This window comes from Sorex fumeus, unplaced genomic scaffold, assembly GCF_029834395.1.
Source record: "Sorex fumeus unplaced genomic scaffold, SorFum_2.1 ptg000098l, whole genome shotgun sequence".
NCBI classification, from domain to species: domain Eukaryota; kingdom Metazoa; phylum Chordata; class Mammalia; order Eulipotyphla; family Soricidae; genus Sorex; species Sorex fumeus.
The window spans coordinates 76605204-76627088 of NW_026606155.1; the positions used below are offsets into that span (position 1 = coordinate 76605204).

Consider the following 21885-nt stretch of genomic DNA (forward strand, 5'->3'; position numbering starts at 1 on the left):
GAAATAATGAGGCCAGCATTAATCAGATAATCTTAAAAACTACATTTGTTGAAGAAAGAACCTGTGAGTAACCCAAACCAAGTTTTATTTTTCTGTTGAATGTAGGGGTTAGATATTCTGTGAGCAGATCCCTTAAGAGAACTATTTGTGGATCCAAAGTGATAGTACAGTGGATAGGTCACTTGCCTTGCACATGACTGACCTGGGTTCCATCCCTAGTAACCATATGTTCCCTTGAGCTCTGCCAGGAGTGATCCCTGAGCACCACTGGTTGTGGCCTCAAAACAAAAACAGCAAAAAGAAACAAACAAACAAAAAACTGTGTCAGGAAATAAGCTGCGTTTGGTAGAGAATATGCATATGTCCAGCGTGTGTGAGGGCATGAGTTTCATCCCTGGCACCACATGTGTTCCATTCTCCCCTGCTCCCCATCAAGTAGTTCAAAGTATAGCCCTGGTGACCCTAGAGGAATGCAGCCCAGGCATTGAACTTAGAGGCCCACATAGCTAGACTGAGAATCACCAGCAGTGACCCAGAGCTTGTAGCACTGCTGAGTATCACTGTCACTGTCCTCCCGTTATTCATCAATTTGCTCAAGTGGGCCCAGTAACGTCACCATTGGGACACTTGTTACTGTGTTTGGCATATTGAAGACATCATGGGTAGCTTGCCAGGCTTTGCTGTGTGGGCAAGATACTCTCGGTAGCTTGCCAGGCTCTCCGAGAGGGGCAGAGGAATTGAACCTGGGTCGGCCAGGTTGGCTGCGTGCAAGGCAAATGCCCTACCCACTGTGCTATCGCTTCAACCACTGCTGATCTATAAAAATATAAAGAAAGCTAGAAAAATAGTATAGCAAGTAGGGCATTTGCCTTGCATGTCACTGATCTGGGTTTGATCACTTGAACTATATATTCTCTACCCCATACGAGAACTCAAGGACTGGATCTCATAATTAACAAAACTCAACTCTTCATAACTTTTTAAATCATGGCTTTTTAATTACATTAAAATTATTATTTTTATATTTCAAAAAAAATCATGGTACATAAAGCATGATAAGGAAAGGATACATGTAATTTTATAGTCAGGTTGACCAGTTTTGACATAGAAATATTTGGAATACATAAGTAAAAATGCAAAGTTTGAAAATGTATATAATAATATTTTTGAAAATATATATAATAATATTTTAATTGTATATGTACCTAATTTGTCTTTTTCTAGAAAATGCTTTGGAAAGATGCATAGCTGTTTGTTAACTGATTATTTTGGAGGGTGTTAATAAATGTATTTTAGGATATTTGAAAGGAATCACTTTTTATGTAATTCTGCATTTAAACTTTTTTTTTTACAAGAGTATATGTAATATGGGGGGAAAGGAATGAATAAATGAATTTAAATACATGTCACAGAACTTCTTGTGATTCCCCTGATATATCATAAATAGGTCTTTATCATTACTTAACTATGTTTGTTTGCAATATTTTTTTTGTCAGCTTCTAAAAAGAGTCACTTCTGCATAATTTTGAAATGTCTATAGAATAATTCAGTTAAAGATTTTATATGATTTTTTGTTGTTGTTATTTTAACAGATTAGGTTATTACCTTTCAGGTTTCTCAGGACCATGAAACAATGGCACAAGTTTTATTCAGCAGGAATTTGAGATTGAATGTAGCTTTAACTTTCTGGAGAAAGAGAAGTATAAGTGAACTTGTAGCTTATTTGGTGAGGTAAGAATAATCTTCAGTGTTCAATAAAAGTAATTCCTAACATGCGATCCAGAGTGTTTCTTTGTTATTTCTGGCTAAAATTAAATTTAATTTTATTTAATTTCAGTAAGATAACATGGTTTTAAAATAGATTTATCTAGCTGGAGTAATAGTACAGTGGGTAGGGTGCTCACCTTGCATATAGCCCACTCAGATTCGATTACTGGCATCCCATATGGTGCCTCAGCCCACCAAGAGTGATTCGTGAACACAGAGCTAGAAGTAAGCCCTGAACACACCTGGTGTGGCCCCCAAAACAAAAACAAAACAAAACACTTACTGGGGTGGATAGTACAGCAGATAGAGCACTTGCCTTGCATATGACTGACCCAGGTTCAATCCCTGGAATTCATGTGGTCCCCTGAGCCCCAGGAGTGATTCCTGAGTGCTAAACCAGAAGTAAGCTCTTAGTACCGCCAGGAGTACCCTTGTCCCCTGCCACTCCCCCCCCAAAAAAGAAATTACGACCTCCCCAAATATGTTTTATCAGTAGTCTAATTATAACCAGAGTACAAAAGACCATCAGCATTAGATTAAATAAAACTGTTACATTTTGGACTAAGATTTTTACCTATGTAAGTAAAAGTTTCCAGTATGAGAAAAACTTAAAGTTTTAAAAATCTTCCTTAAGTGAAAATATTAAATATTGACTTTCTCCTGTACTCAGCACTCTTCCCAGACATAAGTTCTTCTCCAGTTTTTCCATAGTGATGCCTTTTTTGACCACCTTTCATTAAAATACATATTTCTTCATTTAGTATCAAGTTCTCATTTTCTTTTTCTGAATAACATCAATATGCTTTATTAATTTTCTTATTTCTTGTCTTTGCCTTCTCTTCCCCCAACCTTACCTGCCCTCCATCCCTGCCACTACAGTGCAAGCCCTGTCTCTGCTCACAGCTCTCGTACCATTCTTATTTTAGACTGTGGAAAGAGTAACTTTCTCGAAAGCAATATTATGGCCTTCGTGTAAAAGTAGTAAGGAAATTTGCTTTCTAAACAGTGCTGTCTATTCTTTTTGTACTGACAGGATAGAAGACCTTGGTGTTGTGGTGGATTGCCTTCCTGTGCTTACCAATAGGTAAAAAAGGATTTTTTCAAAATAAAATAAGTCTAAAGAAGCACAAATTATAACTTCATATTTTTTAATGCAACATTTTATTTAGCTTACAGGAAGAAAAACAATATATCTCACTGGGCTGCTGTGTAGATTTGTTGCCTCTAGTAAAGTCACTACTTAAAAGCAAATTTGAAGAGTAAGTCCTCATCTGAAGCTCAATTCATTTTTCTCTTATACCTTCCTAGTTTTTATGCCTTGTAAATAGTACCCAGTAGTAGTTTGGGCTCCATGAAACAGTCCATTTAGAAAACAAACCTACAAAATTATTAAAAAATAATTATTAAAAAATACAGTTATATAAGTGTGGGGGGGTGCAGTAGGGTGGGGATAAAAAGATTTTTTTTTTTATTAGTGAAACACCATGAAGTACAGTTATAGACTTACAAATTTTTGTGCTTGGGTTTCAGTTGTACAGTGATCAAGTAACAATCCCTCCACCAACACCTATCCTCCACCACCGCGGGTCCCAGCATCCCTCCCACCCCCTGTCCCCCCATCCCACCCTGCTTCTGTGGCAGGGCATTCCCTTTTGTTCTCTCTCTCTCCTTTTGGATCCTGTGGTTTGCAGGAGAGGCATTGAGTGGTAATCATGTTTGGTCTATAGTCTACTTTCAGCATGCTTCTCCCATCCTGGGAGGATCCTCCCAACACCCTTTATTTGGTTCTCCCTTCTCTATCTGAGCTTCCTTTTCCCCTAGCATGTGTGGCTGGCCTCTGAGTCATGGAGCAAAATTCCTGAGATGTGGTTTTTGAGGAGAGAAAATACCATCTTTTGTAAAGCTTTCTTGTATGAAAACATTTGAATTTTGTAATAAAATGTCATTTCAGATATATAATAGTTGGTTTGAACTGGCTTCAGGCAGTCATAAAAAGATGGTGGTCAGAATTATCATCAAAAACAGAAATTATAAATGATGGGTAAGTACACCTTAAAGATAAACGATTATTGCTAATTTTTATCAGAAAATAAAGCAGCTTGATTAACCTAGGAGATAATTTTATCTCATTGTTTGCATGTAATAATTGTTCTTTATTTGCAGAAAAAATATTAATGATTAGTGGGATACTATTCATTTCATTTTCATTTCATTTCATCATACTGTTAGTCGTCGATTGCCTCGAGCAGGCCCCAGTAACGTCTCTTTCATCCTAGCCCTGAGATTATATTCACGGCTCTTTAGGAGAATGAGACCCATCATTGTTACTGGTATTTGGCATATTTGGTAGGCCACGGGGAGTTTGCCAGACTCTGCCCTGTGGGCAGGCTACATTCGATAGCCTGCAAGTTTGTCCAAAGTAGGAATGAGATAATAATTCGCGGCCGCGCGGTTCCGGAATCTGGATTTTATAGTCTCTGAGTCTTGGCCGCTGATGGGATTACACGGCGCCAGGGGGCCAGGTGGTGGGTGTGACCCCCGCCTACTGGAATTTGGAGGATCTGGGTGGAAGATGCTCGACTCCAATTCGAGTAGGCTTGGAGGTCTCGGCCCCGGAACCCGCGTGGCTTTGTCCCTCTGCCAGTACCTTCATGTGTGCGGAGAGTGGTCTCAGCATGGTGGTGGCTGGTCCTGGAGGTCTTCGGCTGCCGTAGCCCTGGTCGGGGCGGGGAGGAAAGCTCAACCCGCTCCCCTCCAAGGGACTCCGGGAAGGAACACCCAGGCGCGGGGGCAGAGACTGCACTGTTCTCGTCCGGGATCTGGATTTTATAGTCTCTGAGTCTTGGCCTTCTACTAGAACTTTTATCCTTTGTTTTGGAATCTTCGCATCCATGTTCATCAGGGATATCGGCCTGTAGTTTTCTTTTTTTTGTGGTATCTTTGTTTCTTTTTGATATTAGGGAGATAGGGGTTTCATAGAAACTGTTTGGGAGAGTTTCTGTTTTTTTAATTTCCTGGAAAAGTTTGAGAAGAACTGGCAATAGGTCCTCTTTAAATGTTTGGAAAAATTTGCTAGTGAACCCATCTGGACCTGGGCTTTTGTTTTTGGGAAGAGTTGATTACAGTTTCAATTTCCTTGATGTTGATAGGTCTATTCAGGTACTCTATGTCTTCTTGATTCAGTTTAGGAGATTATAGGAATTCAGGAATTTATCCATTTCTTCTAGGTTCTCTTGTTTCGTGGCATACAGACTTTCAAAGTAGTCTCTGATGAACCTTTGAATTCCATTGATTTCTGTTGTGGTATCCCCATTATCCTTTATTTTGAAAGAAAAAAAAAACATAGCTGTGATTTAACTTTCAGTTTCATTATAATGAGTAAGAGAAAGAAAAAGAGATGATCTTAAGTGAAAAAAATTTTTTTTTCTTTTTGGGTCACACCCGGTGATGCACAGGGATTCCTCCTGGCTCTGCACTCAGAAATTACTCCTGGCGGTGCTCAGGGGACCAAATGGGATGCTGGGAGTCAAACCCGGGTCAGCCGCAAGCTAGGCAAACGCACTGCCCGCTGTGCTATCACTCCAGCCCCAAGTGAAATTAATTTTGGGACCCAAGAATGAATATATTCTGCAGGGTTCTTGGCTACTTAGACATTAACTTGAGAGTTTATTGTGGATAAATACAATTCTTTTTTATTGCTATTGTTTGTGGGCCACACCTAGTGATGGTCAAGGCTTATTCCTAGCTTTGCTCTTGGGAGTTACTCCTGGCAGTGCTCAGGAGGCTGCATTGGCTGATGGGAATCGAACCCAGGTCAGCCATGTGCAGGGCAAACACCTTACCCACTATACTATATGGGCTTTAGCCCCTGGATGAATACAATTCTTAAAACAAAATTTTAATTATCATAATTTGTGTATTGTCTTGATTTGGAATATGTAGGTCTTCTGCCAAATGGACTAGATTACTGTAAGCTACAAAAACTGTAATACCAGTTTCCACATAGATTTTTTTTCTAGGTTGTCAGCATTTCTCACTTAATACAAGAACAAGTTATTGAGGGCTGGAGCAATAACACAGTGGGTAGGGCATTTGCCTTGCACGCTGCCGACCTGGTTCAATTCCCAGCATCCCATATGGTTCCCTGAGCACCACCAGGAGTGATTCCTGAGTGCAAAAGCCAGGAGTAACCCCTGAGCATCGCTGATGTGACCCAAAAAGCAAAAAAAAAAAAAAAAAAGAAAAGAAAAAGAAAAGAACTGGTTGTTGAGTTGCTCCTAATGCCTAGCTGGTTTGGTTTGGTTTGGTTTGGATTTTAACTGCTTTAATAAGTAACTTAATTTTTTGTGATTGACATATGTATGTTTTTAGAGCTTTGCTTATAAGTAGTATAATTTTCTCTTCATAAAAAACTTGAAAAATCTTAAGCTGTTTTAATATTTACTTCTAAAGTTCATACCATAGTATGTTTACATTTTTATTTTTCCTGTTTTTCTCTCCTAGTAATATTCAGATTTTAAAACAACAATTAAGTGGATTGTGGGAACAGGAGAACCATCTCACTTTGGTTCCAGGATATACTGGTAATATAGCTAAGGTAATCTGTATTTAAACTTCAAAAGTTGAGTTTATAAATGAATTATTTTAAGACTGGTATGTAGGAAAAATTTATACTTAAATTTAATTAATAAATAGAAATAATTTAAGAATGAAGAAAGAATACAGGGAGATAGTAAGGCATTTCCCTTTGCATGCTGCTGGACCTGATTCAGTCTCCTGTGCACTAAGATAGTTCCCTGACACTGGCAATGTGGCCCAAACCCCCAACGCAATTAATTAGAAAGATTTTATTACAAAGGAGCTCATTGTAATCTGTAGAAAAAGGAGTTCATCAGTATTGTAATTTGGTGTAAAAAAAACATTGATTCCATATTTTAAAATGTTTATTGTCCAGTGGATATGACACAGAATTAGCCACCATATGTCTTCCAAATACAGCAAAAGAAATAATGTGCTAGAGGCTAGTGATTTAGTTCAAATTAAAAAAATATATTTGAAAAAAAGAATTCAGGTAAAGAAGGCATCTAGAGACAGTGACACTCTGTCAGAGTGTCTGAAAAGACAGATACTCAAAACACAAATGGTATGAATGGTATGAGGGTATAAATTTTTACCAGGCTTTTGCTGATGTCTTGATTTTGGGGAAAATAAATTGTTCAAATCATAGTGTGAATTTGATTTATCTTTATTGATATATTTATTTGCTTTTCACTTTTAAAGGAAGAGGATCTTTACTAGTTTAGATTTTAATAAAGTCTAGAAAATACTATTGGTTAAAATATATATAATCGCATAAGAATTAAATTACCCTTTCACTGATCATATGGCTATCATAAATAGACATCAGCTATAAATATGAAAAAAATTAAATAATTGTATTTATGAAGAGATTTGGGCCACACCTGACTCTGCTCAGGGATCACTCTTGGTGATTCTCAGGGGGGCACATGCGGTGCTAGGGGTTTAATTTCAAGTCAGTCATGTGTAAGTCACATGCCCTAAAGCCCTGCACTCTCTTCTAATAATGTTTTTATTTTTAAATTAATTAAAATTGTGTAATATACTTATAAAATTCTTCCTGGATACTTTCAAATAAACAGGTTTTTTTAAAAATTTATTTATTGAATCACCGTGAAAACAGTTACAAAGCTTTCAGGTTTAAGTCTCGGTCAAACAATGATCAAACACCCATCCCTTCACCAGTGCATATTTTCCACCACCAAGAACCCCAATATACCTCCCATTCCACTGCTCCCTGTGCCTGTGAGGCAGATGATTTCCACTTAACTCTCTCTCTTCTTTGATTGCATTCATTATTTAGACAAAAGATGCACCACTATTATTTGGAATTTTCCCCCCACAAACAAACCTGCTGAAAAGGCATCGTGAAATAATTTGTTTTCTATTGCTGGTCATGAAGGCCATATGACTTTGGATTTCTGATATTTTACTAATTAAGTCTGGAGGGATTTCTGCCAAAAGCTGAATAGTCCGAGATTGGTTTGTGTGCCTCTGGGTCCATGGCCGTGCCAGAGAGCCACTCATGGTGGGGGGGCAACTCGTGGTCTCAGCAGGGCAAAAAGGACATGCCGGTTCCACCCCCCCATCCCATGAGCTTGTAGTTCCCCCATCACCGCCGGCTCATACCTGGCTGTCCAATAAGCTCTGAGGCAGCGACCACCATGCCGCCGGGGGCAAAAATGGCAGAAGAGACAGAGACACCTTTTCCCTCCCAGGGGTGGCATGGTGCCATAGCTTAATGTATAGTCCATTCACATTTCTGCCAGAAGCTGCTAGGTTCCGAATTAGGTCCGTGTGCCTCTGGGGCCATGGCCGTACCAGAGACCTGTTTGTGGGGAAACTCATGGTCTCGGCAGGGGCGAAACAATTATGTTTTAACTTAGGAGACTTAAGGTAAAAATGTATTTATTTAGGATCAAACAATTCCAATTTGGGATATGTAGATTCAAGTAGAAAACCTAAAACTTGTTCCAAAGAGTATGACTGGGGATTTTATGGAATTAAAAGATGAGGAGGTTAGTGATTACAGTAAAGTTGAACAATTATTTAACATGATTAGCAAACAGCCTTAAACAATTCTGGGCTATACGTAGTTGGTGATAGCACAGTGGTAGGGCGTTTGCCTTGCACACGGCTGGCCAGACTGGCCCAAGTTCGATTTCTCCACCCCTCTCGGAGAGCCTGGCAAGCTACCGAGACTATCTCGCTCTCACAGCAGAGCCGGCAAGCTACCTGTGATGTATTCGATATGCCAAATACAGTAACAACAAGTCTCACAACGATGGAGACGTTACTGGGCCCGCTCAAGCAAATCGATGAACAACGGGAGGATAGTGCTCCAGAAAAGATGAAAGGAAACTGATCCTGTCCTCCAGTTGAAAGTCTGTTATCAGTTCTCATTTATAATATGAATGATTTCCCAAATAATTATTTGCTTGGGGTTGGAGCAATAGTTCGGCAGGTAGGGCTTTTGCCTTGCATGCGGCTTACCCAGATTCAATTCCCAGCATCCCATACGGCCCCCAGAGCACTACCAGGAATAATTCATGAGTACATGAGCCAGGAGTAACCCCTGTGCATTGCTGGGTGTGACCCAAAAAGCCAAAAAAAATAAATTTGCTTGTTGATTTCTTAAAAAGTTACTTTTTGTTTCATTCCTAAGTTCTTTAGCTTAGGTCTTTAGTTCAAATAAGAAAGGTAATTTTTCTATGATAGCTCTTCACCTGCATTTTAAAATTGGCTTCATAGATGTCAGCTTTTTACAGTTATGTGAAATACCCTAACCTTAACCATTGTATATAATTTTATTCTGTAGGGTTTTTTTTTTTTTTAAGTGTGTTTGGGCCAGGCTGGAGCAATAGCACAGTTGGTAGGGCATTTTCCTTGCACATGGCTGACCCGGTCGGCCCAGGTTCGATTCCTCCACCTCTCTCGGAGAACCCGGCAAGCTACCGAGAGTATCTCACCCACATGGCGAAGCCTGACAAGCTCCCCATGGCGTATTCGATATGCCAAACACAGTAACAACAAGTCTCACAATGGAGACGTTACTGGGCCCGCTCGACCAAGTTGATGAACAACGGGAGGACAGTGCAGTGCAGTGCAGTGCAGTGCAGTGTTTGGGCCACAACTGGAGTGTTCAGGGGTTACTTCTGGCTCTGCAGTCAGGAATCACTCCTGGCAGAGCCAGGGATCAAACCTGTGTTGGCTGCATCCAAGGCAAGCTCCCTACCTTGCTGTACTATCTTTCCATTCCCTTCTGTAGCATTCTTGATGTAAGTTTTATAATTAAAAGTCGTCTTAGGAGATGCATGCTGAAAGTGAACTATAGACCGAACATGATTGCCACTCAATGTAAACTACAGCACCCAAAAGGAGAGAGAGAACAGAGAATGCCCTGCTACAGAGGCAGGGTGGAATGGGGTTTGGGGAGTGGGAGGGATACTGGGATCAGTGGTGGTGGAAAATGGGCACTGGTGGAGGGATGGGTACTTGATCATTGTATAATCAAAACCCAGGCACATAAATTTGTAAGTCTACAGCTGTCCCTCATGGTGTTTCACTAATAAAAATTAAAAATAAAATAAAATAAAAAGTCCTCTTGCTCTGGAAAGGCCTGACATTCTTGGTAGTGTTACTGAGGAATTATTCTTAGCATAGAGATTTTTATTTTTAGGGCTGGAAAGATAGCTTAGAGAGCTGAAACACATGCTTTGCATGCATGAGGCTCAGGTTCCATGCCCCAGCACTGCATGGTTTCTCAAGTACCAAGTACTGAGCCAGAAGTAGCCCCTGAGCACTGTTGGTTATGACCCAAATAGTTATTCACTTTTTTTCTTTTGGCCACACCCAGCGTTGCTCAGGAGTTACTCCTGATTCTGCACTCAGGAAACACTTCTGGCAGTGCTTGGGATACTATATGGGAGGCCAGGGATCGAATTCAGGTAACCATGTGCAAGGCAAATGCCCTACCCGCTGTACTATTGTTCTGACCCCGACATTTTGCTTTTAATTTAATTGAATGGGCTCTCATTTATAATATGAATGATTTCCCAAATAATTATTTGCTTGGGGCTGGAGCAATAGTTCGGCAGGTAGGGCTTTTGCCTTGCATGCGGCTGACCCAGATTCAATTCCCTGCTGTGCAGTTGGGTGTTGCTCGGGTGCCTCTTGAGGCAGTTTTCAGCAAACCAGCTGGTGGCTCAATGAGAAGACCCTTCGGTGCTGGAGATTACCCTGGTCACCACAGCAGTGCTCAGGAACTTCCAGAGTTACACTTGCTATTGAGAGCTAATCAGGATTGGGTGCATGTAAGGCATGTGCCTTACATAACTCTATCCTCTCTTCTGCACCTGGTTGTAATTTTTATATAGGGAAATGTCTTTATTGTAAACATACTCTTAGGACACTGTATTTAATATTGAAGACCAAATTAAGTGGTTAGAAGTTCTAAGAAATTTATCAAGCTGTGGTGAAACCTCTTTTTATAATATTAAGCCATCGATTTTAATTTGAGACTAGACATCAGAGAGATTTTGATTAAGTTGGCCTAAAATTTATACAGCACTGAGGGAATTGCTCTGAATGGTTTAATGATCCTGCTTTCCTATAAAAGTAGTTATTTTTACCACAAGTGCCAAAAAGTTAACTCGTCATTTACAGAAATTTATTGAATATTTGCTACATCCACACCCTGTGCTAAACCAATGCTGATTAAAAAAAATTGAATTAAGACATGCCTTTTACCATCAGAAAGTTGCAGAGAAAAACAAAGGCAAATCAAGTGACATAGAAGAAAATAGGTTGTATATGTGTGTTTACTGTAATGCCTAATGAGTTGTTTTTGTTTTATTCTCCAAGGATGTAGATGCATATTTATTACAATTGCATTGATAGACTTCTGCTAAAGAGCATTTCCTTACTCAGAACGTCCCTGGACCGCATGATTTTCAAAAAGAGTCTCATTTGAGAACTGTGAACTGTTGAAGAAATAAAATGATTCTTTTCTTTAAGAAGCTACATAATGAAACCACTAACAAAACCCTAACAATCTACTTCACATTGAAGTGGAAAAGTATCAGAAAGGAGCAGCTAAAGTTTCTGTGAGGTGAAAGTGCACTATGAAGATTGTTCACCTTGCTGCATTTGGGATTTGTATGTTTATTTGGTTACCTGTTTAAGAACTACTGGGTCTTAATGCAATCCTACTTACGAGTATAATTTATACTATGTGAAAAAAATAAGACAGGGCTTGCTACTAGGAACCACAAGACCAATCATCTTTTCAAGAATGTGTTTAATAATTAAAAAAAAAAACACTTAAACATATGCAGCTATTTTCTGATGTTGAAAAGACTTTGAGAGTTTAAAACATCGTAACAAATAATACTAAAACTTTTGTTCAAACTGAAAAACTGTGTATACAAAATGCCTTAATTATTAGTAAGCCAATGCGTATGATACCAATATTTGTTTCAAAAAAGAAAAGAAAACCAGCTGTGCTTCTGGCATGATAAAATCATGGAATTAAGTCAGGGGTTTCCATTCATGGAGAATGTTGTTAAAACTATTACACGCCATTTTAAAACTTGAGAATATTTTTAGTATCTCTGATTTTTTTTTTTGCCAGAATCATCATGTCATGTATGTATGTGCTACTCCTTTATTAAAGAAAATGGTGATATGTATTTGTATGAATGTTTAACTGGAAATATCTGCAGAGTTGGCTAATTTATGTTACTGTTTATTGTATATGTATTTCTTATATTTTCAGTTCTGTATTGTTTTTCTTTCATTTGAGTAAATTCACTAAATATTTCTATAATTTTTTGTTTTTATTCTGATTTTATATGCATTCTAATTCTTTTTCACTAAATATATTTTTAAAAGAATTCTATATTGTGCTTTAGAAATGTTTACAGTTAGTACTGACCTTCTATTTTAACTTCTACCACTTTACTACCTCTTCCACTGGTTGGTATGAAATACCAGTTGACTCTATGAGGTTTGGTGTTTTTTTTTTAATTTCTCTTAATACATATTTAATATTAGTGAACTTTCTTTTAGAATGTCTAAGAAGTTGTATATCTGACTTGTCTTGAAAGTAATTTGGGTTTAAATAATACTTTAATGGTTTGTACATTTGCTTTTTAATGTGTATGAGAAGCCTATGAGCAAGGATTTTTAGTAATCAAATTTCTCTGTAGCGATCCTCCATTCTCTTGAATGTAAATCTTCAGTATTTACTCAATTAGCAGCTACTGATGTGAATCCCAAGCAACCATCTCTCCTGCTTTAAAAATGTCATCTTTCACTGAGTTCTATTTTGTGTTATTCTACACAGTGAACATCAATTACAGTCATTATTTCCTTAAGTCTTTTGATGGGAATATTTTTAGGTAATTGCACTTTTGTTGTTGAAAGTTGAGTTATTTAAGAAGTTTTTAGGAGGTGGAATTTAAACCGTTATTTACATACATGTCTGTGAACTATTAGGACGATGGAATATAGCCTTTTTTGGTTTCTGTTGCTTTAGTTACCATTGTCCTATCCAACAGTTTGAACAAGGTTAACTCATGTGGAGGATGGTGCTAATGAAGCTAAGAACAGGAGTTCAATACTATTCTAGAGTCTTTAACTTGATATAAATACTCAAAAATACTCATGACTACAGGTTGGACTTTTTTCTGAGGTACCCATCTTTACAAATTCAGCTCTTAGTCATAGGGAAGATAGGTACGTAACAGCATAAATTCTTTGTTTATCACAGATGAAAAACTGACTCAAATAATTGGTATATATGATACTAAAATTGGTATATATGATACCTAAAATACTGTCATTATAAATTCCTTAGTCAGATCATTAATAAACAGTTTCTTTTAAAAATCAAACTTTAATAAAGCAAATCAATAAAAACTAAAAATATAAATAAGAAATATAACGTGTAAAGTAAAAATAAAAATGATATAAAGTAAAAAAATAAATGTAGTAAGAAAAATACTAACCTCTTAAACTTGAGTTCTTATGTACACATTTATGTTTGTGGGAGAAGGGTATGTAACATTCCTTTTCATATGCTCAGAGCTATGTATATCAGCAGGCTTAGAGCCATCAAGAATTATTCAGTAGCACCTACTCATAATTTCTGTTGTTGGTCTTCACAGTTTACCTTAATACCTACCTCTCAATTACTGAATTATGATTAATGCTAGGTGATTTTAAGATTCTTGAAAAAATATATTGGCTAAGTAAATACTGTTAAACAGATTTATTGCTATTAGGCTCTTCTCATACTGTTAATTAGAACAGTGTTGATTTCCAGACAGAATCTAAGACAGTGTTTACAAAGAATTTGGGCTGTTATATTTACCTAGGTTCAGATAATTGCTGTCCATTGTTGTTTATTTGTTGATGTGCTGCTAAGCAGCACGCAGAACTGAGGGACCGCCCAGGGTCTCTTCTCCTTTACCTCTTCCTTTTTATCTTTTAGGTTTTCTATACTTGACTATGGTAGCTTTCAAAATCTAGAAACAGGTTGTTCATTGAGCTGAACCTTCTATTAGAGATAGAAGGAATGGATTTTTGTGGTGAGTGATTATGATCATAATAATAGTTACAAGTTAGGAAGCAAGTATTATCAGTATGTTTTTAATACTACCTTTTGACAGTAATTTCAAAGGTAATTGGCACAAATTGTTTCCGTGAAACCCGAGAGATGATAATTTGGACATAAATATCTTTATCTACTTTAGGAATTATTATCACCACTGAACTGTAAGAACTACTGGAAAATTAAATCTTAATGCCCCTAAAAATAGTACATACCATGTCCTAATCTTAAAAATAGCATATGGGTTTCAGAATTATATTCCTAGCCTTTTAAAATCTAACTTGGAACATATCTACTTTTGGCAAATTGTTATAATTAACATTAGTGGAAATTTGAGTAATAATTATTAAATTTTGACAAAATGGTAACGTCTGATGCCTTTATGGATTTAAAGGGAAAAAAATATGCCTGGAAGATAGCTTATACATGGCATGCTCTGTGCTGTGGGTTTAATTCCCAATCTTTAATGGTTTTCCAAGCACCACTGAGAGTAGCCACCCAGCACCACTTGGGAACCCTCAGAAGTAGAATCACACCATTCTGACTTAACTGCAGTGATTCACTGGATGGTGATTTATTTTTTGATTGACTCTTAGATGGAAGAGGATTACTGAGTATTTGTTGATAGGTATTTTAGTTTTAACCTTGTGGTGCTAAGTATCAAACCTACCACTTGTAAGATATCTCTCTACTACTGACCCAAAGCACCAACCCCTATGTGCTTTTAATTTGCAATAAAGTTTGATTAATTTAGTAATAGCACCAAGTTTAAAAATGAAAATAGTGCATATCAGTATACAGAATATTGAGTATGTTTGTTTTCACAAGGGATATGTATGGAGTCAAGGACTCAACTCCCTAATATACTTGAACTAGTGTTAATTTTTATGCCTTATGGTATTCTGAATTGTCAGTCAGATTAAACTCGGGCGTTGTTTTTCTTGGCCATTCTGAACCTGGCCAAGCCCATTTGGACCTTATGGGTTTATACCAAAGCTAAGAAGAGTCAATCCAAAATATTTTCTAGGGTAAGAGAATTGTCACAGGAGTCATGAAATAGCACTGGATTGCCAGAATTCCTTACTCCTGGAATTAGTTCTGTTTCATTTATCAGCCATACCTGCACATGGAGCTTGGATTAGCATAGGACCTTCCAGGGCAGGAGTGCAATTAGCATCTAGCCTTTGAAAAATAGTACATAGTATGTACTATTTTTAGGGGCATTAAGATTTAATTTCATTAAGATTTTAGCAATTTGTGGTAGTTTAGCTGCCCACCCCGTACCCTTTTTTAAGAAAAAAAGAAAACTTCGCAGTCTCTGTATGAAATTAGTTGATTAGGTGAATGAGGGCCTACCTGTCTCTCACTTGCCTCACAGTTTACCTGCCACTTCCGGTCTGTACAAGTGCAGCTTAATCTCAATAATGGCAAAAGAAATAAAGACTCTCCTTTTAGGTTTTAAAGTTTCCAGAAGGTTCAGAAGAGGCTTATCTTTCCTCCTTGGTTGTTTAAATTCTTTTTACCTTAGGTTTTGTTTTGTTTTGTTTTGTTTTGGGGCCACACCTAGCAATGCTCAGGAATTATTCCTGGCTCTGAAGTCAGGAATTACTCCTGGCAGTGCTCAAGGGACCTACAGATGCATGGATTGAACCTGGGTCTTTCGCATGCAAGGCAAATTTCCTACTCATTGTACAATAGCTCTGACCCCACCTTAGATTATTTTAAAAATCAATTGAGTGGACTGCATTAAGATAGCTTCATGTGCTCAAGGTACATGCTTTGTAAGCAGGAGTCACAAGTTCTATCCCTGGTACCTTATGGTCTCCTGAGCACCATTTGAAGAGACCACAAGTGGGGGTGGTCCCAAAACAAAACCACGGAAGAAACCAACTTTTCAATCTCTTATGTTCAAGTTTCCTCTGTTCCATAGAAATTGGTGGTCTTTAAGATTTTTAAGGTTTCTTTATGTACTTTTCCTTGAAAAAATTTTATTTATTCCCATTGCCACCTTTACCATTCCTTGAATTGTTCTGGTTTTGAGAGTGAATTAGATATCATTTTTATGGTTGATCAAATGAAGGTGGATTTTTTTTTGTTTGAGAATATATTGAACTGTATATTCATCATTCTTACACATATATCTAGCCTTAGCCCTGATTCTTTGTTGATAAATTATGTATCCAGTTGCTTTCTAGAATCATCCATTGGGGGATCTATAGACATTCTGATTTAGTGTACCCAGAATCGACCCAACCTCATTTTCTCCTTCCTCACCTTCCTACCAACCTTGTGCCATCCTCTTCAGCTTCCACCATACCCCGTACCCCTCCCCCCACAAACACACACACACTTGGATGAAGTCTGCTCTGACTAAATTCTAGGTTTCAATGCTCGTTGAAAACCCTACCCTAAAAAGTTACAAACCACAGACTTATGAATCATGTCCAAGTCACTCATCAAATCCTGCTGATGCAACCTCTGAAGATTCTTATCTTTCTGCCTCCCTTCAGGTCTTCCTGTCATTACCTTCTTCTACTTTATTCCAGCAGCCCCCTGACTGATCTCTGCCTCACAACAACCTCTGCTCTGCATCTGCAGTTCTCAGCTAACTTGTACAGTATAAATCTTACTGTGTCACAGTCCCAGAGGTCCCCTTTGAAGTGGTCCGAACAGTGTGTTTTACACTGTCAACAGAGCTCCTACTGTCCCCTGTCAGTCATCCAGGCAGAATGAAATTTGTCTCACTTCCTGAAGAACATTACACTTTCTCATAGTCTGTAGTCATTCACACCCCACCTTCCATGCTCACCCATTGATTTCTTAGACTTCAAGTCACAGCTCAAACAGTTCCTTTGGGAAGTCTCTGAAGCCTCCAGGTCCCTGCCACATACTTTACTCTCAAACTTGTTCTTAACATTGCTTATCAGTGTTCTGTAATTACTTATTATCTGTCTTCTAGGCTAGACTGATAGCTACACAATGCCATATCCCCCATACCTGGCACAAAGCCTAGCAAGGGGACATTTAATACTAATGAATAGGTACCAACAGTGTGGCATCTTTGGGTATGCAATAGCATTACCTTCTCCCTTCCATTCCCAGTCTTCTGTTTCACTCTCCATGGTTATGCCCAGTCAATCCAGACTTAAGAATACCAGGTGCAAATAACTTTATATTTAATAAAATAACTCTGTTTAATGGTGAACTTCCCCTTTTTTGTACAATAACCTAGGATTGTGATGACACTTGGCTGCAGTGCTTGTGTGCTTGTTGTGGTTCTCTCCGTGGTCACAGTGTTGCTGGGCTCACACTCTGCATGTGGAGCCCAGCAGGGGAGCAAAGTCTAGGCCTCAAGCCTGCAAGGTAGGCCCTTTCCCACGGAGCCACTTATATACTTTTACATTTTTTGTTGCTGTTGTTGGACCATTAGGCCCTCAAGCACAAGGGCCACATGCCCACACTGCTGGGGTGCCATGTGGTAGCAAATACTGAAAACAAGATCTTACAGTGTAAGTCAGTGCCACTTGAACCACACATCATTTTTATTAGTTTATTATACTAATATTTATAATTATTTATATTATAACTGAGTTCATATTAAGTTGAGTTTATAAATAATTGTTAATGTTAATCTTAATTAAAATATGCATATATGGGGAAAACATAGTATGTATATGGGTCTCAGTAGCCACAGGTTTAGGCACCCACTGGAGGCCTTGGAACAAATCCCGCATGGATATGTATGATTTATATACTGTATAAGACAGGGACTTAGTAAATTTAAAGCCATTTGTGATAGCAAAGCTGCTTAACATGAGTCTTTCTAAAATGAATAAAAATATCCATTTCTTCTCTCTTTTGTTTTAGGAAGTTGCCTTATATTCATGTTCAAACAAAGCAAAACCTTATCTAAAATTGTTACATTTGCTTTTCCATTACATGGCCCCTACGTTCAATGATTTCATGCATCTATAAAGTACAAATTCAAGACTTTTTCTTGTAATGTGTAAAATGCATACATTTTCTGGGAGTTGAGGGTATCCCATTGATGACTTTGTGTTGCTCTTGCGTTTGTCTTAAGGTGATTGAAAAGTCATGTGGGATATAGTGGGTTTTCTGTATAATATCCTTGAAGTAGGGGCCAGGTATATGGGTTAGTGGTAAAGCACTTAACTGGCACATGGGAAACCTTGAGTTTGATTCCTAGCACTGCCCAAAATATAATTCCCTCAAACCAGAAAGTTAGCTCAAAAGGTTCAGCACTTGGTTTGCATGGAGGAAGCCCAGGTTGATCCCCAGCACCACATAGACCTCTGAGTACCACCTGGTGTGGCTCCCAAGTTTTAAAAAGTGAATAAATCACAAATACTGTTCCTTCTGAAAAATAGAATAAAACTATTAAATAGCTGTAATCTCACCAAAAGAAACCATTGTGTCTGTCCTTTCAGATATTCTTTATGTGTGCGCACATTTTTAGTGCAAATGAAGTCATATTCTACAATCCTTGGTGTGTACTGATCCTCACCTTTTGTGCTTTTTTTGGGGATCTCGCGTCACACCTGGCAGTGCTCAGGACTTACTCCTGGCTCAATGCTCAGTGGTCACTCCTGGCAGCGCTCAGGGGACCATTTGCAGTGCTGGGGATAGAACTGGTGTTGGTCACATGCAAGGCAAGTGTGCCTTACTCCCTCTGTATTGTAGCTATAACTTTTTAACAGTTTCTAATTATTTTTTGAGAAATTTGCAAGATGCCAAAAAATATATTTGAGAATTACTTTTTAAAGTATCAGTAAAACAGAAGTATTCTTTTTTTATTGTTGCTAATCATTATCTAATTTTTTAAAAGTAAGAAAGTATCCCACTGGTCTTTGTTACTTTTTGCACCCAAGAAATTTAAAATCCACAAATCCAAAAAAAGCATATAAGGAAATTTTTAATTTCTGTAATTTGAAAAGAAACATTTGTTTAAATGATCCTAAGTATTTTGGAACAGAAGTTCAATTTGTAACTGTAATGTGTTTACTCTGGCTGTCTAACATAATTTTCTTAGTATTTAATGGGTTAGTACTTATCTATGGAACTGATATAACTCTCAGAAAGTATTTTTAAATATTGAGTTGATTTAGAATGAGGACTCATTTTATCTTTTTTTAAGACTCAGTCTTATCCAAATAATTTAATTCCTAATAACCTGACTCTGTTGCAAGCGTATTTCAGAGTCTAATGAGATGTCCCTAAATAAATAAATTTTCTCTTTTGCCCAAATAAGATTTCTTTTGATTCTGTGTTCTTAATACTCAACATAGGGGTGGGGGAGTGGAATAGTAGGAACAGAGATATTAGATAAAGCTAAATTATACCCATACGCTTATATATGTGTGTGAATATCACATGCTTAGGACTTAACCATTATCCTATGAGTAATCCTAAAGATTATTACTGACATGCCTAGTTTCATGGCATTTCACAGATTATTGCTTGCTTTTTAATTTTTTTATTTTTTAAATTTTGGGGGACACATCCAGCAGTGTTCAGGACTCATGTGGGATACAGGAGATCAAACCCAGGCCGGGCACATGCAAGCCAAGTGGCCTACCCGCTGTGCATCGCTGCAGCCCCACTGGCTTGCCTATTTTATTGGTTCTTCAAGCTTACTCCTGGCTCTACACTCAAGGTTCACTCCTAGTAGAACTTAGGGAGCATTACCAGGTGCTGGGGATCAAACCCAGGTGGGTCGCATGCAAGGCAAGCACCTTACCCACTGTGGGCTCTTTCTCTGGCCACCAGATTCTAATAGAAAGTTTGTGACAAGTGTTGAGCAAGTTTACTGATGACTTTTTTTTTCCTCTTTTTTTCCATTTTTCCAACAATTTGTGCTTACTTTATGACTCCTTTTTGGTAGGCCTCATAATATTTTGATTTTTTTTCATTATTACATCTGTTACGGTTATAAGTGATCTCTGATGCTACTGTTGTAATTGTTTTGGAATGCCACAACCCGTGCCAATACAAGATGGAAAACGTGATGTTGTGTCTTCTGACTGCCTCACTGACCAATCATTCCAGAGTCTCGTCATCTGTCTCTTCACACATTTTCCTGTGTGAGACACAATAGCATTGAAACAACCATCTAGTGATCTCTATGCATTTAAGTGAAGGAAGAATGGCATTTTAAAAGCTAAAAATTACTAACCTTATTGAAGAAGGCAAGCCAAAAGCAAAGATAGGCCATAAACCAGGCCTTCTGTGCCTAAACAGCCAGGTTGTGAATGCAAGATAAAAATGTCCTTCAAGAGGCTGAAAGCAGTAGTACAGTAGAGTTTGTCTTGCACTTGGCTGACCCAGGTTCGATCCCTGGCATTCCATATGGTTCCCCAAGCACTGCCAGGAGTGATTCCTGAGTGCAGAGCCAGGAGTGACCCTGATATATCGCTGGATATGACCCAAAAACAACAACAACAATAACAAAAAAGGCTTTCAGGAAACTAAAAATGTTAATGATAAGAAAGAAAAGCAGCATTATTGCTGATACTGAGGTTACAGCTGTCTCATTAGAAGAGCAATCCTGTCACAACATTCACTGAAAGCCAAAGTCTAATCCTTGCCAAGGTCCTACTCTATTTTTGAAAGCTAAGAGAGGTGGAGAAGTCAAAGTAAAATTTGAAACTAGCAAAGAGTTGGTTATGAAGTATCAGGAGAACTTCATATTATAATGTACTTAATATATCCATAACATTAAGCCCAAGGTGAAGCATCAAGTAAGTAAAGCTGTAGAAATCAAAGTAAGATACCCAGAAGATCTTGCTCAGATAATTGAGGTGGCTAGAGTCAACAACAGATTTAATGTAGACTAAAAAGTCTGAGCTTGGAACAAGATGCCTACTTAGCACTTTTATAGAAATCAGTTCCTTCAACTATTCAAAGGATCTACTTTGTCTTTATTGGGGTTGATATTTTAAGGTCTGAAGAGAATGTTCATTAATTATCCCAAAAATTATGTGACCCTTAAGAATTGTGCAAAGCTCTTGCTACATTAGCCAGGATATGAAAGCAGCCCAAATGTCCAGTAACAAATGAGTGGATAGAAAAAGTTGAGGCATTTGGGGCTGGAGAGACAGTATAATAGGTAAGTCACTTGCCTTGAATGCAGCCAACCTGAATTTAATCCCCAGCACGATATATGGTCCCCTGAGCACCACAGCAGTTATCTTCAAGTTCAGAGCCTGGAGGAAAACCTGAGCACAGCGAAGTGTGGCCCCAAAACAAATCTCCCAAGATTGATGTCTCTACACAACAGAATACTCTGTATGCGGCCACAAGAAAAAGTAAAAAGTTATGCAGTTTGCAGCAACTTGCATGAATTGGAGAGTATCATGCTGAGTGAAATAAGCCAGGGGCAGAAGGACAAATACAGGATGATCTCACACTTCTGTGGTATGGACATTATCAGTCAATAATGAACTTTGAACACTAGGCTACACTCCTGAGGGTTTCAGGGGTTGGGGGTTGAGGGACAAGCTAGGAAAAAATTGGTTGACTAGAACCAACATAGGAACATAGGTGGAAAGTCTGGAACACATTAATAGTGTAGCACCAGAAATGAAAGTGTCTCTCAGATAATGGAGAGTGTGGAGGGGTTGGGGCAGTTAGAAAGTCAAACCAGAGTTAATATAGGAACAGAGGTGAGGATCATGGGCACTTGGCAGGGGTGTGCAGTAACTTCGTGCATCAATACTAGAAACTGTAATACAGTATTTTTAAATCATGCTCAATCTGTTCTGCCTATATTCCTGGATGAGGCCAGGGAAGCAGTTTATATCTGTAAAGTATATGCCATGAATGAGACCTGAGTTTGACACACACAAAAAATGCTTTGAAGCTTCTGATAGTAATTAGAAATCATACTTTGCAACATCATTTCTCAA

At 38.1% G+C, this 21885-nt stretch overlaps 1 protein-coding gene across 1 annotated transcript in view; it reads left to right on the forward strand.

Moving 5' to 3' along the window:
- The window catches only part of KATNBL1 (katanin regulatory subunit B1 like 1), a 62956-nt gene extending 50786 nt beyond the window's left edge, over positions 1-12170 (forward strand). The window contains exons 5-10 of the mRNA XM_056133889.1: positions 1613-1731; positions 2801-2851; positions 2937-3026; positions 3719-3808; positions 6271-6364; positions 11209-12170. Coding sequence (XP_055989864.1) covers positions 1613-1731; positions 2801-2851; positions 2937-3026; positions 3719-3808; positions 6271-6364; positions 11209-11241 — 477 coding nt within the window. The 3' untranslated portion in view covers positions 11242-12170. The remainder of the gene's footprint in view (positions 1-1612; positions 1732-2800; positions 2852-2936; positions 3027-3718; positions 3809-6270; positions 6365-11208) is intronic.
- The last annotated feature ends 9715 nt before the right edge of the window (positions 12171-21885 follow it).